At 43.1% G+C, this 27,745-nt stretch overlaps 1 protein-coding gene across 4 annotated transcripts in view; it reads left to right on the top strand.

Moving 5' to 3' along the window:
• The window catches only part of ABI3BP (ABI family member 3 binding protein), a 2,192,437-nt gene that overhangs the window by 2,029,601 nt on the left and 135,091 nt on the right, over window positions 1–27,745 (top strand). For all 4 annotated transcript variants that reach the window (XM_078657771.1, XM_078657774.1, XM_078657775.1 and 1 more), the window contains one exon: window positions 4,499–4,607. In XM_078657771.1, the coding sequence (XP_078513897.1) occupies window positions 4,499–4,607 (109 nt within the window). The remainder of the gene's footprint in view (window positions 1–4,498; window positions 4,608–27,745) is intronic.

Below are 27,745 nucleotides of genomic sequence, written 5' to 3'. Positions count from 1 at the left end.
GGCTAAAATGTCATCGTGGTCATTAAGACCTTTGACAGCCGTCCTATATTTCTCAATCATGCGTGCCCTGAGTTTTTTAAGGGTCACCTGTAGATTCACCCTATTGCTATTCTAGACTACCATCAGCACTGACCATTGAATGTCATTCTCATCATGGTTGTACTGTTGATAATGTTGAACCAACGGAGCACCTTGTGTATTGCATTACACTCTAGATTTATGCTGCAAAATGCACATTTTTCACGGGTTACGTTTTCTGCCCTACGTGAAATGTTTTCACATGGACATGTCAAACAATAAATATAATTTTTAGTGTTGCAGTTTGAAAAACTGTATTAAACATGTTTTTTGCCATTAAGAATAATGGCTTTTGAATCATTTGTCATGGGGCATGCTACACAGTTGGAACACCCAAAGTGCCCAATCAATGGTGTAAGTCCCATCATCCCTCTTAGATCCTTTCTACTTGGTGCTGGTTGTACTACTTTGATCAAGTATTGTTGAAGGTTCTTTCATTTGCGGAACGCAAACAAAGGTTTTAGAATGCCTAGATGGGTCACCGGCCTCCAATTGCGCAAGATTATCTTTTTAATGTTGTTTGCCTTGGGGTTGTAAGTTAGTACACAAGTCAAAGGATTCAAATCAGGTTTTGCCCTATGGGGCAATAATTCTTCTCTTGGAGTAAACTAAGCTCGTTTGAGTGCTGCTCTCACCAATTTTTTGGGGGTACCCTCTCTTAGTAATTTATGTTGCAATGGTTTTGATTACCCCTGGCCGTCCGATCACATGGCACAGGGAGTCCTTCTGTTGCGGGAACTAGAGGGATTCCCTGTCTCTCTCAACAGCCTCAGGAGCTGGGGAAGAGCTTCCCCAGATCTCGAGGCTGCTCCCCTGGTTTCCCTGAAATGACGATCAGCGATCAATTTCACTTTCTATGTGCTCAGGGGGCTATCTCAGCCCCCAGGCACGTAGGAAGACAGGAGAGGTACCATTTGAAAGGGGAGAATCTCCCTAGTGGAGGGCGATCCCCAAGCAAGGATCCACCCACTAAACACCAGGGAGGGGGAAGAGGCCCTTTGAGAAAGGGCCTTTGCTCGCCCCCTAATTGTTTTGGGCAATACATTCTTTCCGCCCCCAATCTGCTCCCCCCGGGGGCAGAAAGCCAACTAGAAAACTGGGATTTTTGTTTTTTATTGATGTTGGGGTGGTGCTGCCCAAAAGGAGCATGGAAATGCCCCCCAGAGACATTCTAGTCTTTCTGCCCCCCCACCCCGGGTGGCAGAAGGGGACAGAAAGCCCACTAGAAACCAGGTTTGTTTTATAGTGATGTAGGGGTGGGGCCTGCCCAAAATGGACATGGCAATGCCCCCACCCCAGAGTCAAAGGAGTCAAAATGTCAATAAAGCAGATCATTCTTTATAAGTTATTACTGTCAGTTTTATTATTTCAATAACACAGTAATCACTGTCTCCATTATTATTTCAATAAAACATTTTAAATTAACACATTCTATGTATGTGTGCTGCCTATATGATTTCAGACCATATAAAATGCAATCATAAAATCAGCCCCTAGAGAGCACCACTTTCAGGCCACATAAAAAGCAACAATTGATCCAGCCTCTAGAGAGCACTGCACTCCATATATTTTCTTTGTACACCTTCAGCCTGCATGAAATGCATCCATAGAACCAGCCCCTAGAGAATGCTACACTCCTAACTGTAGAACAAAAGCTCCAGCCTTGGTAGTGCTTTAAAAAAATATGAGAAAATCCTTGAGGGTCCCGGATTTCTTGACCCCGCAAATGTAGGGTCAGTCTGAATAGCTTTACTTCTGGGGGGCTGCTGTAACTCCTACAGCTCCAGAACAGTTTTCAGGTTCGTTGGTGTTGCCCTAGCCCTCCATGGGCAACTGCAAGGTAAGAAAAACTATCAACAAGCCCTGTGTGGCATTATGGAGCGCTCCAACCAGAAACAGTGGTTTTTTTTGTTTTTGTTTTTGTTTTCTTTGAGGGGGATGCCCGGTCCCACCTGACCACCCTGTGCTCCTCATTGTTGGGGCAATACAGGGAGCCCACTCCAGCCCGCCCCAGCCGGGTCCCTGACAACCAGCTCCATCGTTGCCAGAAGTCTTCCTTTCCCTGCCCTCTCCCTGTCAGCAGGGTGCAGTGTCCTCCGGTGGCTCCCTCACTACCCTGGATTTGGGCAGAGGGAGCCAGGGCAAGGCCACCACCATTAGGGGCGGGGGCACAACAGCACTCCCACGTTCTCTGCTAGCGTGCTGGGGCCCAGAGCTTGGATCCCAGTCCCGTGCTTTCATCAGCCCCCGGGAAGAGGGGGACCCCTTGGTAAAAGCTGAAATGGGGAGGGGGCCCCATGGGTGACTTTTCCCTCCAAATAATTCTTGCTCTAACCCCCTGGGCCCTGCCCCAACCAGTGTGTAATTGAAAGGAGATGCGACAGAGCCTTACACACTCTTTTGTAGAAGGTCAATGGTCACCAACATTTATAAGGCCATAACTCGGGCTCCGTTGGGCCAATTTGGGCAATTGTGTGCTTGTCTTTGTCCTGGTGGCGTCCTCTAGCTACCAGGAGCAGACCTCCTCACCTCCAAGGCAGTCAATTTCGCAGGAAGCTGGTTCCACTGGCTCTCTACACCAGCTCTCCTCCTGTTTTTTGTTCCTGGATGTAGAGGTGCTGATCTTTCCCCCCAACTGGTCCTCAGGGGGTCCAAGGGGGCTAGCCATTCTTTTGTTTCGTAATTTCTCGATAACTCTTTGGCAAACATTTCCATAACTCAGCAACGGTTGTTGCAGAGCAAAGACACGCGTAATAAAAAAAAGGAAAATTAGTTTACGCAACAGTTAGCAGCAGAGAGGGTTATCAGTAACTAGATCTTAGTGCAAAATCAGCAGCATGTTTTCTGGCAAGGTTTATATATAAGGTGCATTAAGTGCTGGGCACAGCAGCACGTTGATTCAGGGGCCTTCTCTCTAAGCTGCAGGACGCCGCAGCATATTTACAGTAAAATGCAGGTTGTGTAAGCTGAGCAGCAACATTGTTCAGGATTTGTATCTATACGCTGCAAATAGTGCACATGTTGCACAACAACTCAAGCATAGGCAAAGCGAGGCTGCGTGTTTAATTCATGAATATAATTGCAGCCAAAATATGTGTATTGCAAAATAAAAGGTGTTTAATGACTATAAACCCTGAAAAACGACATAGCACAAAAGAAGTGACAATAAAAAAATCAAAAGCTGCCAGTGCGTGACAGAGACATTTAAAAACAATGTATTGTACAGATGTGTTTGATAAACAATGTGTTGAACTTGAGGATGTATCATTAGCACATCCACACCGAATGATTCAGAACAAGTTTGACGAGGCACTAAAATGTGTGCAAGGGTGCCTGCGTTGGCACTAGGCTGCTGAAACGGCGTCAAAGCAGGGAAAAAGGACAGGAATGCACCATGTTAGGAAAATACGGTGCAGTCCTGCCCTTTCACTTTGTCTTAGGGCAGAGCAGCAAGGTGACGTATTTAGCTGCCCTACGCCAAATCCCCTTAAATCTGGGGGCCTATTTACAAGCCCCTTGCGCCGCCGGTGCGCCACTTTTAAAATGGAAAAAAGTGGCGTACTGGTGGCACAAGGGGCTTGTAAATAAGCCCCCTGGCCCTCTGTGTTTAACTTGCGAATTTGCCAGTGATTCAAAGACAGAGTCAAATGTCAGGCTGCTTAATATTTTAACTTGGGATTGGTGTTCACTTTTCTTTCTCTGACTACAAAGTGAGAAGAGTAAATTTAATTATGTGACAATGTAGGATGTTGTTTTTTCAATATACAACAAATGTAAATACTTGTAAGTGAACTGTACGGATCCAGCAGTTAGGAAAGAAAAAATGAAGCACTTTTTTTTAAAATTCTGAAGTGTGAGCTATTATTAGTATCAAAACAAATCAAAACGCTTACTTGGTGCTGGATGTACAAATGACAAATATTAACAGAAACTCGATTTCCACACATCATTAATTGATTGCTACATAGAATAAAACTGTATGTCTGTGCAAGTGCAGTGGCCATTTCAATGGAAAATGTGTTTTCTGTAAATGACAGAGCACTACCACATGATGTTTTAGGCACTTTAAAAAATCCCCCGTATCACGTCCCTTAAATGTAGGTGGGTCACAGAAGTTTGTTTTTCTAAAAAGTGGATCTTGGTTCTATAAATTGTGGGAACTGCTGCTCTAGAGTGAGGAATCTGCTGGGGTGACAAACACAAGAACGCCTTGATGGTAAGTTGAGTAATTAAAATGGGAGGAAAACAAGTGTAGGACCAAAGATACAAAAATAGTTTAAACAAATACACAATCATTTGTCAGCACTACACTTTAAATATTGTTGAAAAGAACTCTTTAAAACCTAGGGATTAATATTAAGCATAATTTATAGAAGATCAGTTTAAGGTTGATTATTTTTGTTCTCTTGCTTACATTTAGAGTACAAAGTTATTTCTAAAGAGAACGGAGGGACATCTGGAAAGGATCAGTCTATTTTAAGAACAAATCAAACACATTCCACAGTGGAGAACCTCAAACCGAACACAAGGTAAGGTTCTCTGATTGTTCTCATCACATGTATGCTTCAGACTGGAGCAGTTTCTGCATGCTGTTGTAAGTGTGAGGAAGAGAATTCAGGATAAGACTTTCCATCCCACCCTCAAGGCTGTAATGCTTAGCTGTCCATGTATGGGCTGAAACATAGACTTCATAAGGGAAACATCCTTTACAACTCAACTTTTACCACGCAGTGCCTTTACGACGCAACTTTTACAACGCAAACCATTACAACGCATTGCGCTGGGGGGCGCTCTAGGATAGGGAATAGGTTTAATTTACTATCCAACACCTTCCCTACTATCCGCAGGGACTGGAGTTGGAATAGTAAATTAAACTATTCACTATCCAGCGCCCCAAAGCACTATGCGTTGTAAAGGCATGCGTTGTAAAAACAGCGTTGTAAAGGCATGCGATGTAAATGCATGCGTTGTAATGTCATACATCCCTTCATATGGATGGACCCTTGACACACTGACTCAGCAATACTCCTTCACTGAGCGCGGCATTTCTCCTGTCGCAACCAGAGTGGAGGATCTTCGTTCTTCCTACTTGGCAATATTGTCCTCGGTTGTTTGGTGACTGCAGACTTACTCTGAATGCTGTTTTGCCTGTCTCTTCTAAAGACAGGTTGTGTAGGGGCCCAATGACTATCAGAGGGGCAGGCTGCCTCGCTGAGGGTTGTTCTATGGAAGAGAGATTGGCAGGGCATAAGTCACTTGCCTGTGATTTGCAACCATAGGGTCGCATGATATAGTGGTTGCCCTGGGGGACAGGTGTTGCGAATGACATAAAGTCTCTGCTAACACCAAATAAAAGTAGATATAGTTTGAATTACCTCAGCCGATGTATATCATATCTGGAAATGTGCCACTTTATAAAGACTCTGTCATTGAGGAATGCGTTACGTGTCTAGGGGTTCAGGGATAGTGCGTACGTGGGATGTTCAACTGCCCAGATCCTAGTGGCTATCAGGTAGTTATTGGAGAGTGCACTGCTGCCTTCACTGGACTGCAAGATGGAAGCGTGAGTCCTTGGGTTGGTTCTCTGACAGAGTAAGGAGGCCAGAAATGAAGATATATATGCAATTGCCGTTGTTACAGCATCTTGCTCTCTTGTCATTGTGAAAGAACGTGCCTATAGTGATGGGCTGAAGACGGCTGAAATGCCAGAAACCGGTCCTCGGAAGCTTGTTTCCGGTCCAGGGAAGGCATGGCTTGGCAGTTCGGGCTGGACTGTTCCCATGAGGCACAGGGTCAAGACTGATTTGCATATGTCTGAACTGGGGTGGCAGAGTGGGCTAAAGAACGGTGATGGATTAAACCCAGATCTGTTGACTGGGTGTGAGTGATTGATTGGTTCAGATGCTCCGGCCATCACCACCCCCTTTTGTACCACTAGTGATGGGAAGGCACTATGATAGAGAGTAAAGGTATTGAAGAGAATCCGACCAAGGAGGCTATGAGACCCCCTCAACATGCTAAACATGGCAGTTGTGTACTAAACATAGGATTACCATGGTGCAAGCACAGGAGTCTGATTTAAATAGCAATGATGGAAGAAGATTGCTGTTATGTCCGTCTAGTGTTTATAGTGGGGAAGCAGAATGAAACTCAGCTGAACGATGAGCAATGTTCTTGAAAGTGAATGGATTTACGTTGTATGTATGTATTCATATTTATGAGACATTAAAGTTGGACTCGCAAACAGGAGAGCGGCAGGTTTGCGACCGCAAAAAAGGGTAATGGCAGGTACAAATGCTATTTTGAGAGTCACCGACGTGCAAAATATTGTTTGCGACTCTCGCAATGAGCCAGGGGTTCGCCTTCCTAATAGCGAGACTCACTGCCCATGGACTATTATTTTGCCACCGCAAAACACTCACAGTTTACCACCTACTTCAAGTAGGTGGTAAACCACTCGCAAACGGGAAGGGGTCCACAGGGCACCCCTTACCCTTTGTGAATGTGTGAGAAAATATTTTTTAAGAGCAGGCAGGGGTCCATTACACATGTATAAATGCCCGCTATGTAGACTGAATTATTTGCGTGTGGGGAACATGTAGTTCACAAAATAATTCACAACTCCTCCTGAGAATTTATGACTGGAACAATTTCTCTGTGAGAGGTTTGAATCCTCTGTGAAATCGCTGTTAATCAGAATTGAACTTGAAATGCAAAGAAGAACTTAAGGATCTCATTATGAGTTTGGAGGAGCTGGACCGACCCACTCCCACATCGCCAAACCTGTGGTTGAACCACCCGCTAGATTAGGAGTTCCTCAAAACTGCTGCGCCACCACTAGGGATCTCGGACGGTTGCGTTGGTCCCAGGGCGGCCCGACCACCCTGGTCCTAATAGGGATGTCAGAAGACCGGCACCGACGTGCCCTGCGAGTCTGGAAGTCTGTGGACCGCCAGACTTGAAATCAGGCCCTAAGGGAGTAGAATTCTAACTATATTTTCTGAATAGGACACCATATAAATAAGGCTTTGTTCTGCCTATGTACTAGCAAAGATGGTGTGCTTTCTATCCATTCTATTCATCGTCTAAAGTATTTTTAATATTTTTAATATGATAGTGTTACTTCAAATCATTTTCTTTCAGAATGAGATCACCAAACCATACAATGGGGGGGTGATCAAGATGTCCCCCAAAATTACAGAATAAGGGAAAACAATGCAATTATTTCCAATGATGGACGTTTAAAATTGGATCACAATGTTTCTTATTGATTTCACGAGGCCTCATGTCACTAGTAGCTAAACTGACCTTAATATTTCACTTAGGCTGGAGACACTCAAACTATCTTCTGGGTTGATCACAGTGTTGATGAAGGCCTGGCTGTATCATGTGGATGTAAAATAACGATCTACAATTTCATAAAAATAAAACAGATATTCTTTTTTGCAGTAGCCTGAACCATATTTGATCAACAGAAGCTCGCCCTGAGACACTCAGACCTTGTTGAACTTCATTTGATTCCGTCTGCCATTTTGGAGTTTATGCATTCAGCTTGATTTTGCATTATGAGGTAATGCTCATATGGTGGTTGTTTCCCTGGCTTGCGTCTTCCAAATCTGGATGCTCCAGAAAGTGGCTCCCTTCCTTCTCAAGGAGGTGTATAGTTCAATCAAAGCCTTATTGATAATTGCTTGGTTAAACTGCAATAACTATTTTTATTTGGGTCTACCTAATTACCCAACATGCTGAATTGGCCAGGGAACACTGCTGATGCCCAATCGCCCGCTAACCTCCTGAGGTACCAAGATATTACATCAGTTATATCTTGCTGCACTGGCTATCAGTCAGGCAGTGAATCCATCTCAAATCGATATGTATAGTCCATAAAGCACTACTTGGTGCTGGATATACTTTTCCCACGACCTGATCCCAAACGTACATTCTTAATTAATCAATCATAATATTCCACATTGAAAGACCTACTTCCAACCACTCATTTCAGCAAGAATCTCTCAGGTGTCAAGACTTTCCCATCCAGGTTGCCCTCCTTTGAAATAGCCTCATTTAGAGCACTTGCAAGGTGTACAACTATTTGAGGTTTTCCGTCAGCTAAAGACATTGCTTTTTCTTAAATAAACTCAGAGAGGTGGAATGTATCTGTTAGACTGTGGAGAACTCTATAAAACAGTTGGATATACCATACAATGCCAAGTCGCATATTAAATTCTTTGGACTTCACTTTGAATTGTTTCTGCAGAGGTTAAAGAAAAATAACGTGTCGGAGAAATTAAACAGAAATAAAGTAAAGCCAGATAAATCAGCTGGATAATGAATTGTGGCGAAATTGGAGAAAGTCATGCCTGGACCATGAAATGGAAAGATCTTCACGCCATATATTGTGCAATTTAATGGCTAGAATTTCTATAATACAGCTGAATTGGATATATGCATTCACAAAATAGGCTTAATAATGATCTTTGTCGTCTTGCAAAGCCTACATGATTTACAAGTATGTTGCAATTATGATTAGAACATTAATTGGATTTTTGAGCTTGGGGGAGCAAATTACTTTCCTTGAAATTCAGTTTGCAACTACCACCTTCAGACTACTTCTTTGTAGCCTAGGTGGCCCCATAGAATCAATCAATCAATCAATCAATCAGACATTTGTAAAGCGCACTACTCACCCGTGAGGGTCTCAAGGCGCTGGGGGGAGAGAGAGGGGGAGCTGCTACTGCTCGAACAGCCACGCAAAACCTAAAAAGGAACATCCTCGATAAAAAGAAATGAAGTCAAGGGATGGGGCAACTTAACTCAAAAGCAGAGTTTCAATAGCATCACTTTAGGGGGTCATTTTGATATTTTTTGTTGTACTACCACAATCCAGTAACTGATTTACAGCAACCGCCACCCGTGATATTGCCACAAGTTTTGCAATAAATGGGGACTATAAAGGAAGAGTACATTTATTAAACACAAAAACTACTCAATACTGTGCAACAATTTACAAATAAACATAAGCTGTTGGAATTACATTTCCACCCCTCCCGCTGGGGGGTTGGGGCCTAGTACCACCACTCCCATGTATGCACATTACCTTGCCCCCTAATGCAGTAGGTTCACTATAACCTGGAGTGAGGGCCTTGCCCACTGGCACCATCTCAGTGGCGGCCCACCCCATTATCTCAGCAACAATACATGTTTGGGCATCACTTAGAATGACAGTACTTAACATATCTGATAACAGTTATAATGCATTGCAATAAAAGCCCATATAAGGCATCACAGTTATAGTCACAGGATTAAGCATATACAGCCAGACACCCTAGCAGGAATTTCTAGCAACATAACCCCACTTTGCTTATGGTTATACTATTCACATGAAACTTCTGGTCCCAAAAAGAAACAATATCATGTAAGTGCACCACTGTGCAATTTCACCTTGCCACCTCTAGGGAGTGTCATCTCTGTAACCATCCAGGTTTAACCTTACACTCTCCAGTGAAGTCTCAAGTTTCAACTCCCTGGTGCAGAACAAAAGTTCCAGCGTTGATTTTGCTTTAAAAAACATGGCTAACCCTTGAGGGGTTATTTCTTGTAAGTACCCCAGAGACTGATAGTGGGACTGTTCATCATCATGCTAGGGGAGTCTGTGTTGCTCCTGCAGCCCCCCTGCACCTCTTTCAACAAAAGGGGGTTACCCCCTCCTCTGTGGGCCACCTTGCGCCCAAAACACACAGCAATCCCCATGTTTTGCAAGGCATTATGGGACGCTTTGTGTGCAGAGCGCTTATAATAGAGCAGCGGCTCTCCTGTTGCTTTGTGGAGAGCCGCGCTGCCTTTTTGGGCGGCCAGGCACCGCATCCAGCATTCGTTGGGGGCCCTGTCCCACCCAGACCTCTTCTGTGAACCGGTACGTCGATTACAACCCGGGGAGCCCACCCCTTGCTGCTCCTGTGGGTCCTCGGGCCCGTTCTCACCAGGGCACCCTGCTGTCAGGTACGTTTGAGGGCAGGTCAGGGAGCCCCGCCCCGGCTGCCCTCGACGGCTCCCCGACTGGCCAGCACCCTCACGTACTGCCGCGGGAGCCGGCCTGTCATTCTGGTCTGCCCATGGAGGCTGCTCTCAGCCCGGCGGGTCCTCTGGGGAGGGCATCGGCCCTCCCCCTGCCTTCCCGCTACTGCAGGGGAGTGCGGTGGCACTCTCCCCTCCTCCTCCACCACACCGGGGCCCGAAGTTGGGGATCCCGACCTCCGGTCCATCTTCACGGGGAGCGCAACAAGAAGAGGGAAGAAGCACCATCTGAGGGTGTGCCAGATCTTATTACTGCAATAGAAGTGGGTGTTCATATGTGTATTTGGCTCAAGCAATGGCATGAGATCACTGAGAAGGATGATTGAGAAGGATGATCCTTTGACATTTCCTCGTTATGACACATTTAATTTGTGACTCATTAAACATTTAAGTAGGACTATGAATGGCATGAAGCCGCCTCCAACATCTATACAATATGAAGCGAACACACCGCCCACCTTAGGCAGAGCGAGAGATTTCAAGGAAGGATCAAGAAAGCCATACGCACTTGTGCAGGTGGAATACAGAACAGAAAACTTGGAGAACTGTTATGATGGAGGGAGCTAGATTATACACTGCACTAACGAGTGAGGAAGAGGGGAAGGTAAACAAAAGGATAAGAAAAAGAGGAAAGAGGCAAATTACACAGAAAATATAGCTGAGGACAGTGAAAGCGATTCTAATGAGGATTTATTACCAAATTATTGTTAAACCGTCCCCTCCCATAGAATGTGACCCAAACTGGAGGAGTGAGTAATGTACATGCTGGTGAGACCTTTGACATGTCTATGGCACCAGCAGATGCAAGTTCTAATTCAATGGGCGAGAGTTCAGGGATGACAGCCTCTCAAAATTCACTTGCTTTAAATCTCCCAGATGCACTAACCGTTCCTGTTACAATTGTTCCCTTATGTAAACCTGGATTGGCAGGAAATACCACCCATGCTTTGCCTCTTCCTAATGGGATGAGTACCTCAGGGAGCAATCCTATGGCCTCAACAGCAAGACCAATTCCTCAAAACTCCTGTGGGTCTGACACACGAGACAACCCCATGTTCTGCAAGTGCAGACCGTACATTAAATCAGACAGGGTTTGACCCAACTGGAAGGTTTTCACAAAGATAGCCACCCTTTTTCATGCTCAAAATGAATGTGCTGCCAAATGTTAAATAGAGTACCCCATGAGAAACATACCTATGAACTCTTTTGAACTTACCATCTAATGCAAATAGTGGTTCCTTTATTGAAGATATCATAATTAATACCCCTGCAGAACAACCTGGTCTTACTGCCCAAGAACCTGATGATTGCTTCAAAGGTATTGACACCCTGTCTAGTAGTGGGAATTCCGGACCAAGTGGAAGGAATATATTCAAACCCCAGCGAGATAAAGAACAATGGATGAGGCCAACTAGAAACTAGAATTAGAAGAAATGATACATGGAAATCTTGACATGTACCAACTAAACACCTATTGGGGTGATGAGCTATTTTTCATGTGTTAGCATATTATTAGAAGTACGTGACAGACTCATGAAAGATTGTCTGAATTAGCTCACATATATGAAATTGATTTACAGAAATCTAAAGCCCTACAGAGAAGTTACAGTTAAAGCATTAATGACAGGGATCTTGCTAACATGAGACCATCAGGAATGAAATTACAGATCAAGGAATTAATTGCCTACGTTCACAAATGGAGTGAGCTAGATAGATGGAAAGATAGATGGACGAAGAAAAAAGAACTGATGAAAGTCAGGTTAGTGCTGCCTCCGTCTTGAACAGAGGAGGAGGAGGATGAGATTATAAACAATGCTTCCAATGAGAGATGTGCCTGGTAGAGGTTATGTCCACATACCTTGGAGCAGGACTGATCTTGCATCACTCACAAATGATGTTCTCAAATTGAGAGAAACCCCAGTGGGATGGTACAGACAGGTTGATCAGTTTGTTAAAATATCCAATGCTCTGTGGATTGATTTGAATACCTAATTTGAAATTGTGGTTCCAGGTGAGTTATGGGTTGAATGAAAAATTGGTGTGGAGTGGATCAAGAAGGAGCCAATGAGATGTCCTATATCAAACGTATCACTAGTGATGATTAAAAAGTATTATCAACTGATTACATTTTTGAAATTGAAACTATTGATTGGTTGATTGATGGGGTCAAGAATGACAGAACAACTCAGGAGTCCAAAGAAACGATACATGCCTATTATGAGAGACTTCTACAGGCATTTAAGCATTTAGTGAGACAGAGACGACTGAGACTACAGACCTTGGACATTTTGTGTACAGATTTGTGCATGGATTGAAACCTAAGATTAGTTTGATGGTTCAACAGCATTTGATTTGTGGCAGAGTAAGCCCATCTATGAAATCTGTAGATGTGCCAAATACTGTAGTGACAAATTGGCAATGAAACATAAGAAAATTAAAGAGAAGTTGTTGATAGCACAAATGAAAGCCGCACAGCAAGGTCAGACTGAGCAGTTTGTTGGGAATGTTAGTCCCATGCAGGGAATGAATAACAGGGAGCTCCTATGATGCAAGGTGGAACTGGATTTCAACCACAAGATAGAAGTTGTGGTGTCCCCATTGATCCCAGATCAGGGATTGATGAGGCGAGAAAATAGAATCCTTGCCACGTTTGCGGCAAGTTGGGGCACTGGAAGTGGGAATTTCATTTCATTACTGGTAACATGGTGAATGGGAATCCGGTTCAGAATGGTGAATTTGTGTAATCTCAAGGTAATAATATGGGTCAGACACAGTAAGTGCAGAGGCAGAGAGTACAACATGTCAGTGTGTCCCAGCTCAAGTAATTATGCACACAGATGAGGATTACAGCTCAGACCTGCTGCAATGGTGGGGCCTGAGAGAGGAGGTGTATTGCATGCTTGGCCCAACCTTAGAGTTAGCCCAGAGTGGTGCATTCGTGGATGGTGAGGTGAATGGCCACCCTGTATCATTCTTGATCGAGGCTGATGTTACCTGCTCAACTGTGAGAGCAGAGGTTCCCAACCTTCTCCACCCAGGAAACCAAGTCCTAGTTGTAAGAGTTGCAAATAAACAAATAACTAGCCCTGACTCAGAAGCAGTACCTATCAAAATAGGGGCATTTGAAAGAAACCACTGATTTGTGGTGTGTGATTCGAGTCCTATAACTCTGCTTGGGCAAGATCCTTTGTGAAAGCTGAATTGTTCCATTAATTGTACCCCATATGGCATTGAGTTTCAGACTGAGATGGTAAAAATTATTTTATTGTTTCAATTAATAAAAATTGTTACATAAGACCATGTGTAAAACATAGACAATATCATTTCAATTCATATTATACATTTCAGAGCTCTATCAAGAATAAAAATAGGGGCCAATGGATACTTGGTTTATGCTCGCGGCTTTGGGCTTGAGATTTTGCATTAAGCCTGGCTTGATCTTCACTTAAGAGCTCTTTAAGTTTTTGTGCAATTTTCGCTAGTCTAGCCAGCCCTATGGGGATCTCTAAATTAAAAAGAAGTTTCATTGCATCTGTGCAGGTTCCATATTTTAAAAACATGGGTTTTAATAAAGTGCGGCGTTCGAGGCCCAGATCAGGACAGGTGCAGAGTAGGTGGGCCAAGGACTCCTCGAACTGCTGGCAGAGTCTACAGGAGGTGACCGCCTCTAATGATTTCCAGCGGGTATTGATGTCTAATTGGAATGGTCATGAGTCTGACTGAAAGGATTTGCTTTAGTATTTGTTTTTTCAGTGCTGAATCAAGGTAAGGCTGCCTCAATTTGTCCTTGTAAGAGCTGACTAGTATCCCAATATTGCTGCTGGAGGACTCAATAGTCGCCATGTCATCTTGCTTTGATAGTGTTCTGACTCAAGATGAAGATGTTGTCTTTAAACTTCTCAGTCAGGAAACAGAGACCAGATTGTACTCCATGTTGAGAAAATATAGTCTTCCCCCAGAGCTAAGAGACACAGTGTTACCTGAAGTCTGGCACTTTTTTCAGGGAAGGATCTAGGTCTCATAAAAAGGGTTAAACCAGTCCCGCTCAACAGTGAAACCTAATTATGAGTATCTGGCAATCCCACAATACAATCTGACTCCTGAAACCATTGCTGGGATTGCTCCTGTTATTCACTCAATGATTGAGCAAGGCATTCTAAACGAGATTATGTGGAGCACCGTAAGTCACACATTCTGGGTTTGCCGAAACCCAATGGCAAGTACCGTACAGTGCAGGATTTGAAAAACATGTATGCATTTGTTGTTCCTTGTTGTTCTGTGGTACCGAATTCAGCTGTGATTTTGTTTCAGATTCCATGTGAGGCTCACTTATGCCGAGCCTTCTTCTCCATACTGTTGCATGAGGATAGTCAATTCCTCTTTGCTTTTGGGTCTGTCATCCATATTTTGACATGGTGCCAAGTCCCACAAGGGTAAACGAAGAGCCTATCCATCTTCAACCAGATACTTTAAAAGAATCTGGAGTTACTGGTTATGCCTTATCACTCAGTCCTGGTCCAATACATTGACGACCTATTGGTGGCTTCAAATACCAAGTTGGCTAGCATACAAAATACATGTCCTCTGTTGAACCCATTAGCTGAGAATGGACATAAAGTATCCCTGACCAAACTGGAGTACTGTAAGAAGGAAGTCTTGTACCTAGGACATCACATTGAGAAAGGAGCTAGGAAGGTGTCTCAAGAGAGGAACTCAGTGATTCTGAAAATGATTCCGCCAACTCGCCAGAAAGAAGTCTGGATGTTCTTGAGAATGGTTGGCTATTGTTGAAACTGTGGATCCCCAACTTTTCCCTATTGGCCGAGCCTTTACAAAGGCTGACACACAAGGATGTGTCAGATCCGGTACAGTGGGATGACATCTGCATGTGTACCCTCTCAGAGCTGACAGAAAGTCTCTGTTGTGCCCCAGCACTGGTAATGCCTGTTTATAATAAATGTTTTGCCTTGTTTAGCAGTGAGAGGGTGGGCTGTGCTCTCAGTGCTAACCCAGATGCACTGAAATGCTTGCAAACCTATTTTTCAGTTACCCTTGACCCAGTAGCTGCTGCTTTGCCCGGCTGTTTCAAAGCCATGGCATCTACAATTGTCAGCATCGAGCAGTGTAATGAGAGTATTGTTATGGGTCATCCCCTAACTGTTTTTGTTCCCTGTTCTGTAGAGGTACTGTTAACCTTCACCAGAATCCAGTATCTCACCAGTAGTCGCCTTACCAAGTATGAGCAGGTTATACTTGTAGAGGAACACATTACCCTTAGGAGATGTACCACTCTTAATTTTAACAAATATATGGTAGGTGGTATTGCACTCTGTCCTCAACTTTGACCACTTGATCGATACGTGTACTCTTAATTTTGCAACACTCTTGCCTGTGTTTGGGAATGATGTCATGAAAGGGGAAGCTGAGCATGACTGTCTTGATGTAACTTAACTATGCACCAAGCCGAGACCTGACATACAAGATCTACCACTACCTGAATTATATCATGTGATGTTTGTTGATGGCTCCTGCTTACGAGACAATGAAGGAAACCTGAGAGCTGCCTACACAGTCTGTACTGTCTCAGGTGTGGTCGAAGCCTCCTGGCTTTTTCTTCATAAGTGGCCAAATTGATTGTTCATACCAGAGCATGCTGTGTTTCCGAACAACTGAGACTGACCATTTTCATTGATAGTGCATATGGCTTTAGTTTTGTTCAGGACTTTGGGCAATTTATTGAAGTCATTACAGCTACCTGCCCAGATTGTGATCGAGAAGTGCGCTTCACACTGGTATGGAACTTACTATGCCCCTTTCGGCAACAGAGACCACCAGATATTGTGCCCTGAATGCTTGTATCTTGCAATGGAAAACACCAGAATGAAAGAACAGATGAGACAAATTGAAATCTGTTGTTTAACACTGTTGATACCTGAGAAGATGTTAAGAGGTTACAGGAGTAAGTGTCAAAAGCAGAACATCATGGTTGGATTATAGCTGGTTTTATCAAAAGAGATGAGGGCAACATTCAGGTTTCAGGAGATGGAAGACCTTTGTTGCCAGATAGCTTGTTATCTCCAATGGCGAGACATTATCATGGACCTGCACATATAGGTAATGATGCAATGGTGCGCTTGATCAGGCAAACCTGGTTTAACCCCAGGTTCAGATTGATGGCTGAGAAAGGTTGTATCACAGATATGTTGTGTGTCAGCAGCAAAATGTGGGCTGAACAACGGTAGTAACACTGAGTCACATAGGTGATCAGGTTGTCCCTTCAACAGGATGCAACTAGACTTTATCAAGATGCCTGTGTGCAATGGGCTGAGATGTGTCCTAGTGATTGTGTGCATCTCCTCGAGTTGGGTTGAAGCTTCTGTAATTGTGAAACGGGTCAATGGGACTTTGAAATCGAGTTTGGCTAAAGGGTGTGCTTCAACATCTCTGAAATGACCATATGCTTTGCCTCTTGTGTTGAAACGGCTACGCAGTACTCTGGATAAGAGGGCAGGATTGTCTCCTCATGAGATAATCAGGCGCAGAGCCATGAGACTGCCAGCTGTGCCTGCAAATGCACTTGTGAACATTACATGATTCTTGGTTACTGCAAAGGACTGGCTAATGTGGTGTAGTCTGTGTCTCTGCTCTGTCGAGGCCTGGAAGCATCCAGGTCTGCAGGGAGCTCAACCTAATGCCCCTAAGGTTTCTGATGTATTGTTCCTCTTTTAAGCTAATTCAAGTAAAATGAGCTGATAAGCATTACATCATGTTCAATCAACAGTCAAAGACAGAAAACATTTGATTCATATATTTTGTACTCCAAATAATCAACTGATTACTCATAACATTAAAGACATGTATGAGAAATAATCACATTAGAAAAACTTAGCGATAAAATGTAACCAATATATGTATAATAAACACCCAATGCATTTCGGGTTGCAATGAACCCTTCTTCAGGGGTTAATGTGTGATTTCAATGTCAATTCTTCTTGACTTTAAGCTCCATCGCTGGACACCACAATGAAAATGATTAAAAACTAAGTTTCGAAAGTTCGATCAGACAATAGAATGGTAGTATATAAAAATGATTTATAGGATTGTCACATATCTCAGAGAACACCTAGATGGTCAGGAGACAAAAGAGAGAAGAAAAAAAGGAACATAAAGAAACAAAAGAAAAAAACGAGATAATGAAGCCAGTGTGAGCTAGTGTGGTTTGAACACAAAACATTCCTGTGATATACGTGCTGAAGATGTTTAATGATCCCCTAGATCAAGGTGAAGGTTCAGTGAAACGCTGAAGCATGCTGGAACTAGTGCGATATGAGATCAGCCGTACATGGCAATAATGCACCCTGCGTACTCACTCGTGATTGCTGTGCTGCATACCGTTAGGTAAAGGATAGGCGTGCTCGCCGTCACAAAGATGGCAGAGTTCTGTAAAGATAGCGTGTTGATGGTATTGTTATTCCAATTCTAGTTTGTCATTCCTATGTTGGATGCCACCATATGACTCAATCTTACCCGCTGAAAACGCAAGAACAATTCTGGCAAGATGCCTGGAGTGGCGTTCTCATAGGTCCAACTGTGGACAAAGTACAAGTTTGTATGAGAACTAATGATGTAACATGTAAGTACTACCATTTAAGCTTCCCCCCTCGTACAACGATCCTCCGTCTTACCCGTCTCCTGAATAAGATAAAGCCCAAAGTTACTTTCGTGGTAGATAAGCCCGGTGAGTCTGCTCCCAGCCGTGCTACAGTATGTGCTGGAGAATAAAAAGGATAATGCTACTTTAAGTGTAAAGCTCTACCCCACGGTTGATGCAAAATGCTGAACATGAGTGTATGTGAGCGCCTACCTTAAGTGCCCGCGTTCACGTCCTGAAGAAACCATTCCATTTATCCAGGAGAACTCAAGAACGACCGACCCATCTCCCTGCTCCCCTTCCCAGCCAAGCTCATCGAGAAAGCTATCAATATCCATAACCAGACATCTGTAGAACCACAACCATCTGGACCCCTCCCAAGCGGGCTTCATAGCAAACCACAGCCCGAGTTAGCTCTCATCGCAGACACGGATGGCATCAGAATACTGCTAGACCATGAAGAAACAGCAGCACTCATCTTCCTTGACCTCTCAGCAGCATTCGACAGCGTGTACCACCACACACTGATCAACAGATTCCACCAGATTGGAATCCAAGGAGCAGCCCTCAGGTAAACCGCTTCCTACCTCACAGGAAGGACGCAGGAGATCATCACCCCTCCCTACTTATTGCTCCCATAAGAACATCACCTGTGGCTTACCTCAAGCCTCATCCCTCAGCCCAACCCTCGTCAACGTATACATGACACCCCTGGCCAACATCGTCAGAAGCCACAGACTCAACATCATTCCCTACACCGACAACACCCAACTCATTCTCTCGCTGACAAACTACCCTATGAGCATCAAAGATAGATTCCAACGAATCATGAAGGATGTGGCCATCGGGATGAAAAACAACTGTCTCAAACGTAACACAGACAAGATAGAAGTTCTCATCTTTGTGAAAGGCAAAGACACCCTATGGAGCAAAGATTGGTGGCCACCTGAGTTAGGCCTACCCCCAAACCCACTGAACACACGTGCAACTATGGCATCATATTTGACATCCAGCTACCCATGAAGAAGCAGGTCAGTGCTGTGTCCTCTGCATGCTTTCTCACCCTCTGAATGCTCAAGGTCTTCAGATGGGTCCTGTCCAACACCAGGCGAACTGTCATGCAAGCTCTCATCACTAGTAGACTCGAAAAAGACAACTCCCTCTATGTAGGAATCGCCATTCAACTCCTGAAGAAACTCCAAACCATCCAGAACACAGCAGCTAGACTCATTCTTGACCTCCCCAGGCAGATGCACATCACCCCTCACCTCAGGAAACTCAATGGCTACCAATCGCCAAGAGCTGCCAGTTGAAGCTGCTCACCCACGTTTACAAGTCACTACACTACAAAGGACAGGCGTACTTCAACAAGAAAGTGAAATTCCTCCAAACTACCATGGAACTCTGCTCCAGAATCCTCTCCCCAGCAGCAACCCAGCGAATCCGCTGGGCTAGCAGTGGAGGCTGCTCTTTCTCCCACCTGATGGCTAAGGACTGGATCACTCTCCCCCTGCATCTCAGAGAATCACTGTTGCTTCAACAATTCAGGAAAGGCCTCAAGACCTGGATGTTCAACTAATAGGAACAGGGAGCGTGATCCTGCAGGAGGACCCCACAGTGCCTCGAGATCTCACCGGTGAAGCAGCTGCGCTATACAAATCCTGATTGATTGATTGAATCAAGAAAACATCTTATTTTTCCCAAACAATGTATTAAAGTGATATGTGTTAGGAAAAATTAGGGGATGAGACTAAAGCCACATTGATGGAATACACATCATGTTATGTTATGTTATATAGATTTATTACGCACACTGCTACTCGTGAGTGTCCCGGCGCATTAGAGCCTACAGTGCTTTCTTGGGTGGGATCACAATTTGTATCACAGAGTTCTTTCAACAAGATTTTGTCTTTCTATAGTACACCACCTGGTATCTTTCCCAATGTACTTTCTATAATACACCACCTGGTATCTTTCCCGATGGAAACCAAGTGGGCAAATAAGGATGCCAAACACCCATGTTACATTGTATCACCCCAATCAACTATCCATGTAACTCTCTTTTGCAAAATGTTATCATGAAAGCAGAAAAAAGTATTTAAAGCCTCTTTTTTTAAACGAAGGACTATATAATTATCAAAAAGCATACCAATTGCTGATATGATTGAATGGCATGAAGGTCAGTCATGCTTTAGCGACATTCTTTATATATGCAATACATGCATGGAAAGTATTGCAGGATTACTGATCATATTTAGTACCATTAGGAGCAGTCCACCTCTTTGTGTTCTGATAATTTCTGAATGTTTGAATGTAATTAGATATTTTTTTTATTAACTAACACTTTATCTACCTTACAAGGAAATAATCAAATGTGTAGATTGCTAAGAAGTGCTTCTTTCTGCATGCACTTTAACTAGGCATTCTGTGAGGAAAAAGAAACCTTTTGCGATTGTCTTATTTCCATTTGAATTTTATTTAGTTTTTATTCTGATCCTGATTTTAACATAGATGTATTTTTTGTGAACTGAAAAGGAATTATGACCTATTTTACTTTATTTTATTTTAAACACTTTTTTTATTATGATGACATGATGTAAGATACTGTGCTTTTATGGTCATTATGATATGAACCGAATAAAGTTAATTCTGATCTGATCTATATGTGTACACAATTATAGTTAGCAATATAATACCCCACTCCACTTGTGGTGGCCTAACATAGATTCTAAAGTGCAAATACTTTGTTTACGGGTTTTACACAGTGTAATTGTACACAACCCTTTAAGACCCAGTGACTTTAACATATGGATTTCTCAGTAAATAAGTCCGACCTACTGCCTTTTTCTCAGTGTTTCACAATAACAGTTCAGACCTATGGCATTAAACATAATGTTTCCAGTGAGCCAATCAGGCTTATAGCCTTCATCATTGCTGTGTCACCGTAACCAGCTCAGGCCGACTGTTTTGAAAATAAGCTTTTACACAAGACAATCATCAGGTATACAGTCATTCAATTATGAATATATAGAGTTAAAACAATTATGTACAACTTATCTCCACCAAGATGGTACAACAAAGAATCTCGCAGACGAAATGTAATGGCTTTTCATAGGTGGAAGCAACACCAAGCCGTTCCCTACTACAATAATCTATGAGATTCCATGTAACAAAAGTCTGTCTACAGGATAAACAGTATAATACCAATGCACCCTGAAAAGGCCTATTGGATTTAGCATACACTTTTCAAACTAAAGAGAGCAGGCCTACTGGCTTTGCCATTTTGTCATAAGCTTTCATCATAATCAGATCAGATTCATGCCATTTGGCATAACCTTTCACAATTACCAATCTAGTCTGCTGCCTTTATCATTGGTCTGTCATCAGAACCAACCTAGGCCTTCTGTATTAAACAGTAACTCTCCCACAAAGCAACCATCAGGCATACAGTCATAAAATTACAAATGTTTTCCACAAATGTGTTCCAGAAGCCCTAACAAGGATTATTCAAGTGCAATTCATCTAGTCCTAGGGTTTGTCAGAGGGAATAATAAGTAACACCAAAACCTTTGCTTAATGCAGTAATCCGTGAGATTCCATGCAACAGAGTACTTCTGTACAGACTTTAAAATAGTATAACAATCTATCCTTAAATTCCAATTGGCTTGCATTTTAGAATGTATTTTTCACACCTACTGCCTTTGGCATTAACTTTACAATAAACAGATCAAACTTATGACATTGAGCATTGACCTACCATTGTAACAATTCAATTCTGCTGTAATGAGCATAAGTATTATGCAGACGTTTAGAATACGCACTCTTTTTCAGTAGAAGCTCACAACGTCTGTCCAATCCAGTGCTGTACTCAAGGTAAATGAACATGTGGGAGGAGTCAAAGCCCTCTCGCAGTGAAGCTTTTCAAAGGTCTTTTTCTGTTGCTTACATAGGGTCTGAGCCGACAACTGCACTATCATGCCAGACCTAGACAATAAGTTCTCCTCTGCCTTTTTGGCACACTTTTTGATTTAATAGGTGATCAACTGTTACAAAATATATGCACAGGATGGCTTGTTTATTCAGTGTTCATTTACATGGAGACACATTTGCAGAGCCATATTTTAAGTTGCTGGGGCCTATGATTTATGAAACGTTACGAGCCTCCATATGACAACAGTGCCAGATGTAACGCATCAAATTCACCTAGCAACACATTTTGTGTCGATTGCGGTTTTAGCATTACATAGGTAGCAATATTTTAAACAGTTAATCACCCTGGCAACCACCAAAGTGCTCTTTGTGTATACAATAAGAATACTCTATCTAAAACGGAAATTTGGCAGGAAATTACTCTGACATATTACATGTTCCCTGCATAACCTTTTTACACCAAGTCATTCAAACCCCATATGCTATTCCTTTAACGCCGATGTTTCCACTGTAGTCCTCACAACCAATATCATATGACATTAATGTGAGAATGAGATTTCAAGATTGCTACCAATTTCCTTTAACAAAAATGCATTAATAAACTATAACTACTCTACGCAGAACATATATCTGATTTTTTCTCACTCCATCTAAAATATTTAATACATATATTTAATGGATTGTGGTTGCCAACGATAAATGTGCTATAGCAATTTTCCATTAAAGAGAAGACCGTTTTGAGCAATTCACATCAAAGCAATCCACACAGTTACTTTTGTTACTGCCTCTGTCCTTGTTGAATTCAAGAATCCTAGTCCCTCTATAGCTGTTGCCGCTTATAATACTAATAGGAGACAATGGCTGCTGGATATATTAAATGAGTTATCAGAACCTTCGATTATTTCTCTCTAATGTGCATCATTGGACCTGCAGGAATAAATAACCTTGGTGTTTTACATGAAGGAGGCTGTAGAGACATCTACCTGCCTTCATATTAAAGATTCCGATCATTCAGAGCTCCAACAAGACTATAGGAGTTTGTAATTTTCTCTTGGTCCATTTAAAATAAAATGCATTAGCGAACATTTTACAAATCCAAATTTGATGTACCTATGACTCACTGAAACACCTATAGGACGATCCACAAAGACCTTAGAGAAATGTATAATGAGCTTGTACGTCTTGCGCATCTTGTACGTTTTCACTAATTCACCAGTTCACAAGCATTACCTTGTGCATATGCAAGATTCAAGGGCTAACATCAAGAAACTCAATAACATATTTTGAACACAAAGAAATATATTTAGTTTGCGCATGTGCAAATTGTACCAATCACAGAATCAGAAAAGAGTAAGCACTGAAAATATTTGTCACGGATTAAGAATGGGAGAAAAGGGTCCGAACGCGAAATCAATCTATTTGCATATGCAAAATAGGAGAACCCGAGGACAGGCACTATTAGTAGTGGAACCCCCATGTAAGAGGCAAAGTCCAGAGAAATTCTACAGTTTATATGAGGCGAAAATATTGTTATGTTTCCAATTTTTAACCAGTCACTTAAGCGTGAAATTTCACAGAATAGCTCAAGTTTCACCAGCTCAGGCATAAAAAAAAAAACCTCTCTAGCTTCACAGTCTCAAGTATGTACTGAAACAGCCCGACGTCTCTCTAGGGTACCAGTATAGATAGCCAAGCGGAATGAACACTTTTAGGCAACCCTCAGTGTCTGGATAAGTCTTCCAAACTGCAGTATTTTAAGAGTTACGATGTCTGGTTCTATAATGGAATGTGGAGTGTCAGTTGTGCTGGTTAACAGCAGTTGGCTGCACCACTATTGCGGTCTCTGTTCATTGCAATAAACTTTCTCTCATACTATGTCCGACCCAAATAGGCTCTTACTACAAATAGATTGGCCACAATTTTACCTCAGAGACCCCACAACGAATAAACACTTGTCCGCTGTTTTTGAAGCTATATCGACACAGGTGGGTGTGTCTGCTGGTTTTTGCAGACCTATAGAGATGGGAGCTTAAGTTATCATACCCTGCCCATGTTCACTTGGCCATGTGGTTTGACCCAGTACTGGTGCCAAGTTGGTGTTAGTCTACCGTGAAGATTCAAGAAACAAGGAATCAGCAGTCAGTGCGTGTACACTACCACCATATTGGGAGTATATTGACAAGACCTTGTACGCAACCTCACATCACTCCCACATGCATGCTGCCATCTTTAAAGTATTATATGAAGCCTGAAGGATGCAGTGTTGCACGCATCTTCACGTCAGTTATGCATGCATGCCACCAACTTGTAAACATTGTGCCATATTATCAAGAAAGGGCGATACATTATCGCCGCTTTTATCTGCAGGAAACTGCCACTAAAGCGGCGATAATGGGTTTGATAATATGCCCTTGTGAATTCCCATAGAAGCCCAGATTAACACCAGAACCTGGGTTTCTATGGGAATTCACAAGGGCATATTATCAAGCCCATTATCCCCGCTTTGGCGGCAGTTTCCTGGTGATAAAAGCGGAAATAATGAATCGCCCTTTCTTCATAATATGGCCCATTGTTTTCATTCTCGACATGTTTAGCACATGTGCCGGTATATTTGTACTGGTGTAATCATTCTATTGAGAAAAATTGTCTACTTAAGTAAGTTTTCTCTAGTCAAATTATTATTTGTGCATCATGGTGATGTGCATACCTTAGCATAGCTGTTTTCATTGCAACATTCAATCTGAGTTTATTTAGTAATTTTTTTGGTTTTTTTTCCCTTTAGCATGCCGTGATGGCACGCACACCTTTATTCTATAAGCTGTGTCCATGCCCTGTCAACTTTGTTATGTTTTCACTATTTAAATGGTAAATTGTCATTGATCAGCCGGTTATGCCTCCAACACCTTTTCTGGAAACACCAGGCAAACTGCCAATTTCATGCAGGAACTGGTTTGACGCCTTTGAAATGTATTTGGGGGTGATTAGAGCTGCAAGGTATAGTCCTGAAAGAAGCATATTTCTTCTTCTTCATTCGCTAACATTGAAAGGAAGGTCTGTGTTTAAACATTTACCACCCCTTGTTCTCAATGAAGGTGAGGAAGCAGGGCCGGCTTTAGGGCAGTGCCACTGGTGCAGCCGAACTGGGCGCTACTCTGTTGAGGGGGGTGCAGTGATCTAAGGGGGCTGCACTGTGTTTAGCAAAATCTTATGCTAGGAGAGATGAGGGGCACGTTTGCAGGTGGTACGGAGAGAATCCGAGGAGGCGGTCATGGGACGTGGGGGCGCCAAAAGCGATTGTCGCCCCAGGAGCCACCAGCTCTAAAGCCGGCCCTGTGAGTAAGTTAAAGAGTAAATGGAAACTGTAAAGAAGCTTTAACTCAGGTTCGATGTTCACCCTAGTCTGGTGGCCCTCAGGTATTCATTTTTTAAACGTGATCAAAGAAGTGGCAAGGAAGTTGACACATATTTCGGTTTTGAGGAGGTTAGTTGCTGATTGCCAATTAGAAATGTTTGCTGATCAATTAGTCAGGATCAATTCATTTGTAAGTGCATGTTCAAGTCTGTTCAGTGGAAACTACTCTCTACGGGTAATCCGTCACTTGATGAAACCATTAGGACGGCGAAAAGCATTGAGACATCTAAGATATCAGTAAAGGAACTTGAAGATAGGTCTTCAGAAACCATTGGGGTAGTTAAATCAAAAGACAAGATGGTCAGAGCAGCACATGGTGATAGTAGGCCGTATTTCAAACAGTCCAATGTGTGGTTTACGTAACACAGTTCTAAGGCAAAGTGGAGAGACTGGTTCTCCCTGTTCCCTTAGGACTCTGATATGTCAGGAGGACAACATCTTTCCTTCCTAAAACTTCCTTCCGTTGCGGTACGATATGATGACTCCTAAGTGAGTAACTTAGTGCATGGTTTACAGTATGGAGGATGGACCCCGGTCTGCAAGGGCAGCAGAGGGATGTACTTTGACAACCGAGTTTAAAAATGACCATCATATTTAGAGATCTGTCAGACAGGTGGCAATCTCTGTGCCCTCAGTTGAGCCTTCATTGTGATGGCTCCACAGAAAACACTGACACTTTGGTGAGCATCACCATATTTATGTGCCAACTCAGCAACGTTTTATTATGTTTCAAAAAACTACTACCAAAGTGGATGTTTGTTATTCAAAAACAAAGAAAAAGATCCCTCACACTTTAAGAGTTTTCTTCCAGGAGGTGGGGGTCATTTCTTTGGTTTCAAGTTCAAGACTGTTAGGCTTTCCCTGGCAGTCCCAAAGGGGAAAAGTATGTCCGACTATTCACCTTAAATAGGGTGTGTGATATGAGGAACTTTAACCAATGGCCCATTATCTGACAAACTGTCAATCAAAGGTTTCCACCGGTAGAGCCAGCGTCAGCCAGCGTCGGATTGGTAACGCGGGCATTCGGGCAATGCCCGAGGGGCCGGTGTCCGAATGCTGCTGTGGGCCTCTTTTTTTAGCAGTCTGGGGGGGCCATTTGGGGGCTGTCTCTATTGTTCAAATACAGCCAGCGGCCCAGTAGGTGTCTGAGTGGCCTTTCTAGAGGCAGATGGGCGCTCATTACCTCCCTTTAGCAAGAGGTGTCACTCCCTTTGTCTCGCTGGCTGGCCCATTAATGTGTGCACAAACTGAGTGGTGGCAGGGGGCCTGAGAAGAAGTGGCCTAACTTGTTTCACCACTGTAAACTAAAGCGTGCATTTTTTGTATCCCTCCTCCTAACGTTTTTTTTATAAGATTACGCCAAAGCAGTGATTTGAGGAGTGATTATGCAAATGTGGGGCGATTTTTTTTTTTGCGAGCCGGGTCGAGTTTTAATCCCAATCCAACCCTGGCGTCAACTAAGCCCTCTGAAATATGGCTCTTCTGTGGACTCTAATTAGAGCACGGACATACAAGTTTGGCGGAAGGGACATCTGAAGACTTTTGAAAGAGTACCCCATCTACTGAACTGTAAATCAAACACTAAGTAATATGGAAATGCACATCAATGGGAGGTATTTACATATATTATTTCACAACCCTGCATACTGTGCCTGGTTTTTACTTATTTGTTGCTTCAGGTTTGCATCTTTTTTCTGCAAGCTGGGACGTAATAAACACAAACAGTTTACATGTTCATTTTGCAGCCATATCTGTGCTTTGTTCTAGAACTAGCTCAAATTTGATGACAAACAGAGTACTAAGGGCCATATTTATTATGTTTGTGGAGCAGGGCAGGGCAGCAAGTCACCTTGCTGTGCTGCCGAGCATCACAGGGAAAGGGCAGACGTGCTCCATATTAATCCAATACAGCGCATTCCTGCCATTTTCCCTTTTCTCTGTTGCAGTTGTGACAGCTTAGCAACAACACCACAACCTTGCACCATGGTGTAAGGGTGCCTGTGTTGCAGGCAGGGTTATATTTGTGCAGGAAAAGACACCTTCCTACACAAAAACTATTCTGAGATGCAGTACACATAGAAAGAGGAAAGAATTAGGAGAAATCTGCAGCGGCCCGTGAAGGTAAGAGCAGTGGGGTGGAACGGGTTGGGTTGGGGGTATTTCGACAGACGACGGCGTGGGAAAAATATTTATTTATTTTATTTTCCCTCATGGTCGTCTGTCAATCCACCCCAACCTGGCCCCACCACTCTTACCCGCACGGCCGCTGCTGGGAGACATACCCATGTTTCTCCTTGTTACGCATCCCCTATCTTATTGGCGCATTCCCAGGTTTACAAGGTTTTATAAATCTGGGAATGCGTCAAAAACCATGAGAGTTGCATGGGAACACCCACACAGCGTCCATGGAATGCCTTCCCAGGGCAGAGTAATGCAACACAGTGATTTGTGCTGCGCTGTGTTACTCCCTATTTTTGGTTAGTCACTCAAAGCCATGCGTGGCTTGAAAAGTTAGACTTGATGTTTGCATTGCTTTCGCAGCACGTTGCATGATGCAGGACCGATGCCAACTGAGTCTTAAATATCCCCCTAAATCCCTT

Source organism: Lissotriton helveticus, chromosome 8 (assembly GCF_964261635.1).
Source record: "Lissotriton helveticus chromosome 8, aLisHel1.1, whole genome shotgun sequence".
Classification (NCBI taxonomy): Eukaryota; Metazoa; Chordata; class Amphibia; order Caudata; family Salamandridae; genus Lissotriton; species Lissotriton helveticus.
The sequence above is the reverse complement of the archived record's forward strand: the minus strand, read 5'-3'. Positions and strand labels throughout refer to the sequence as shown.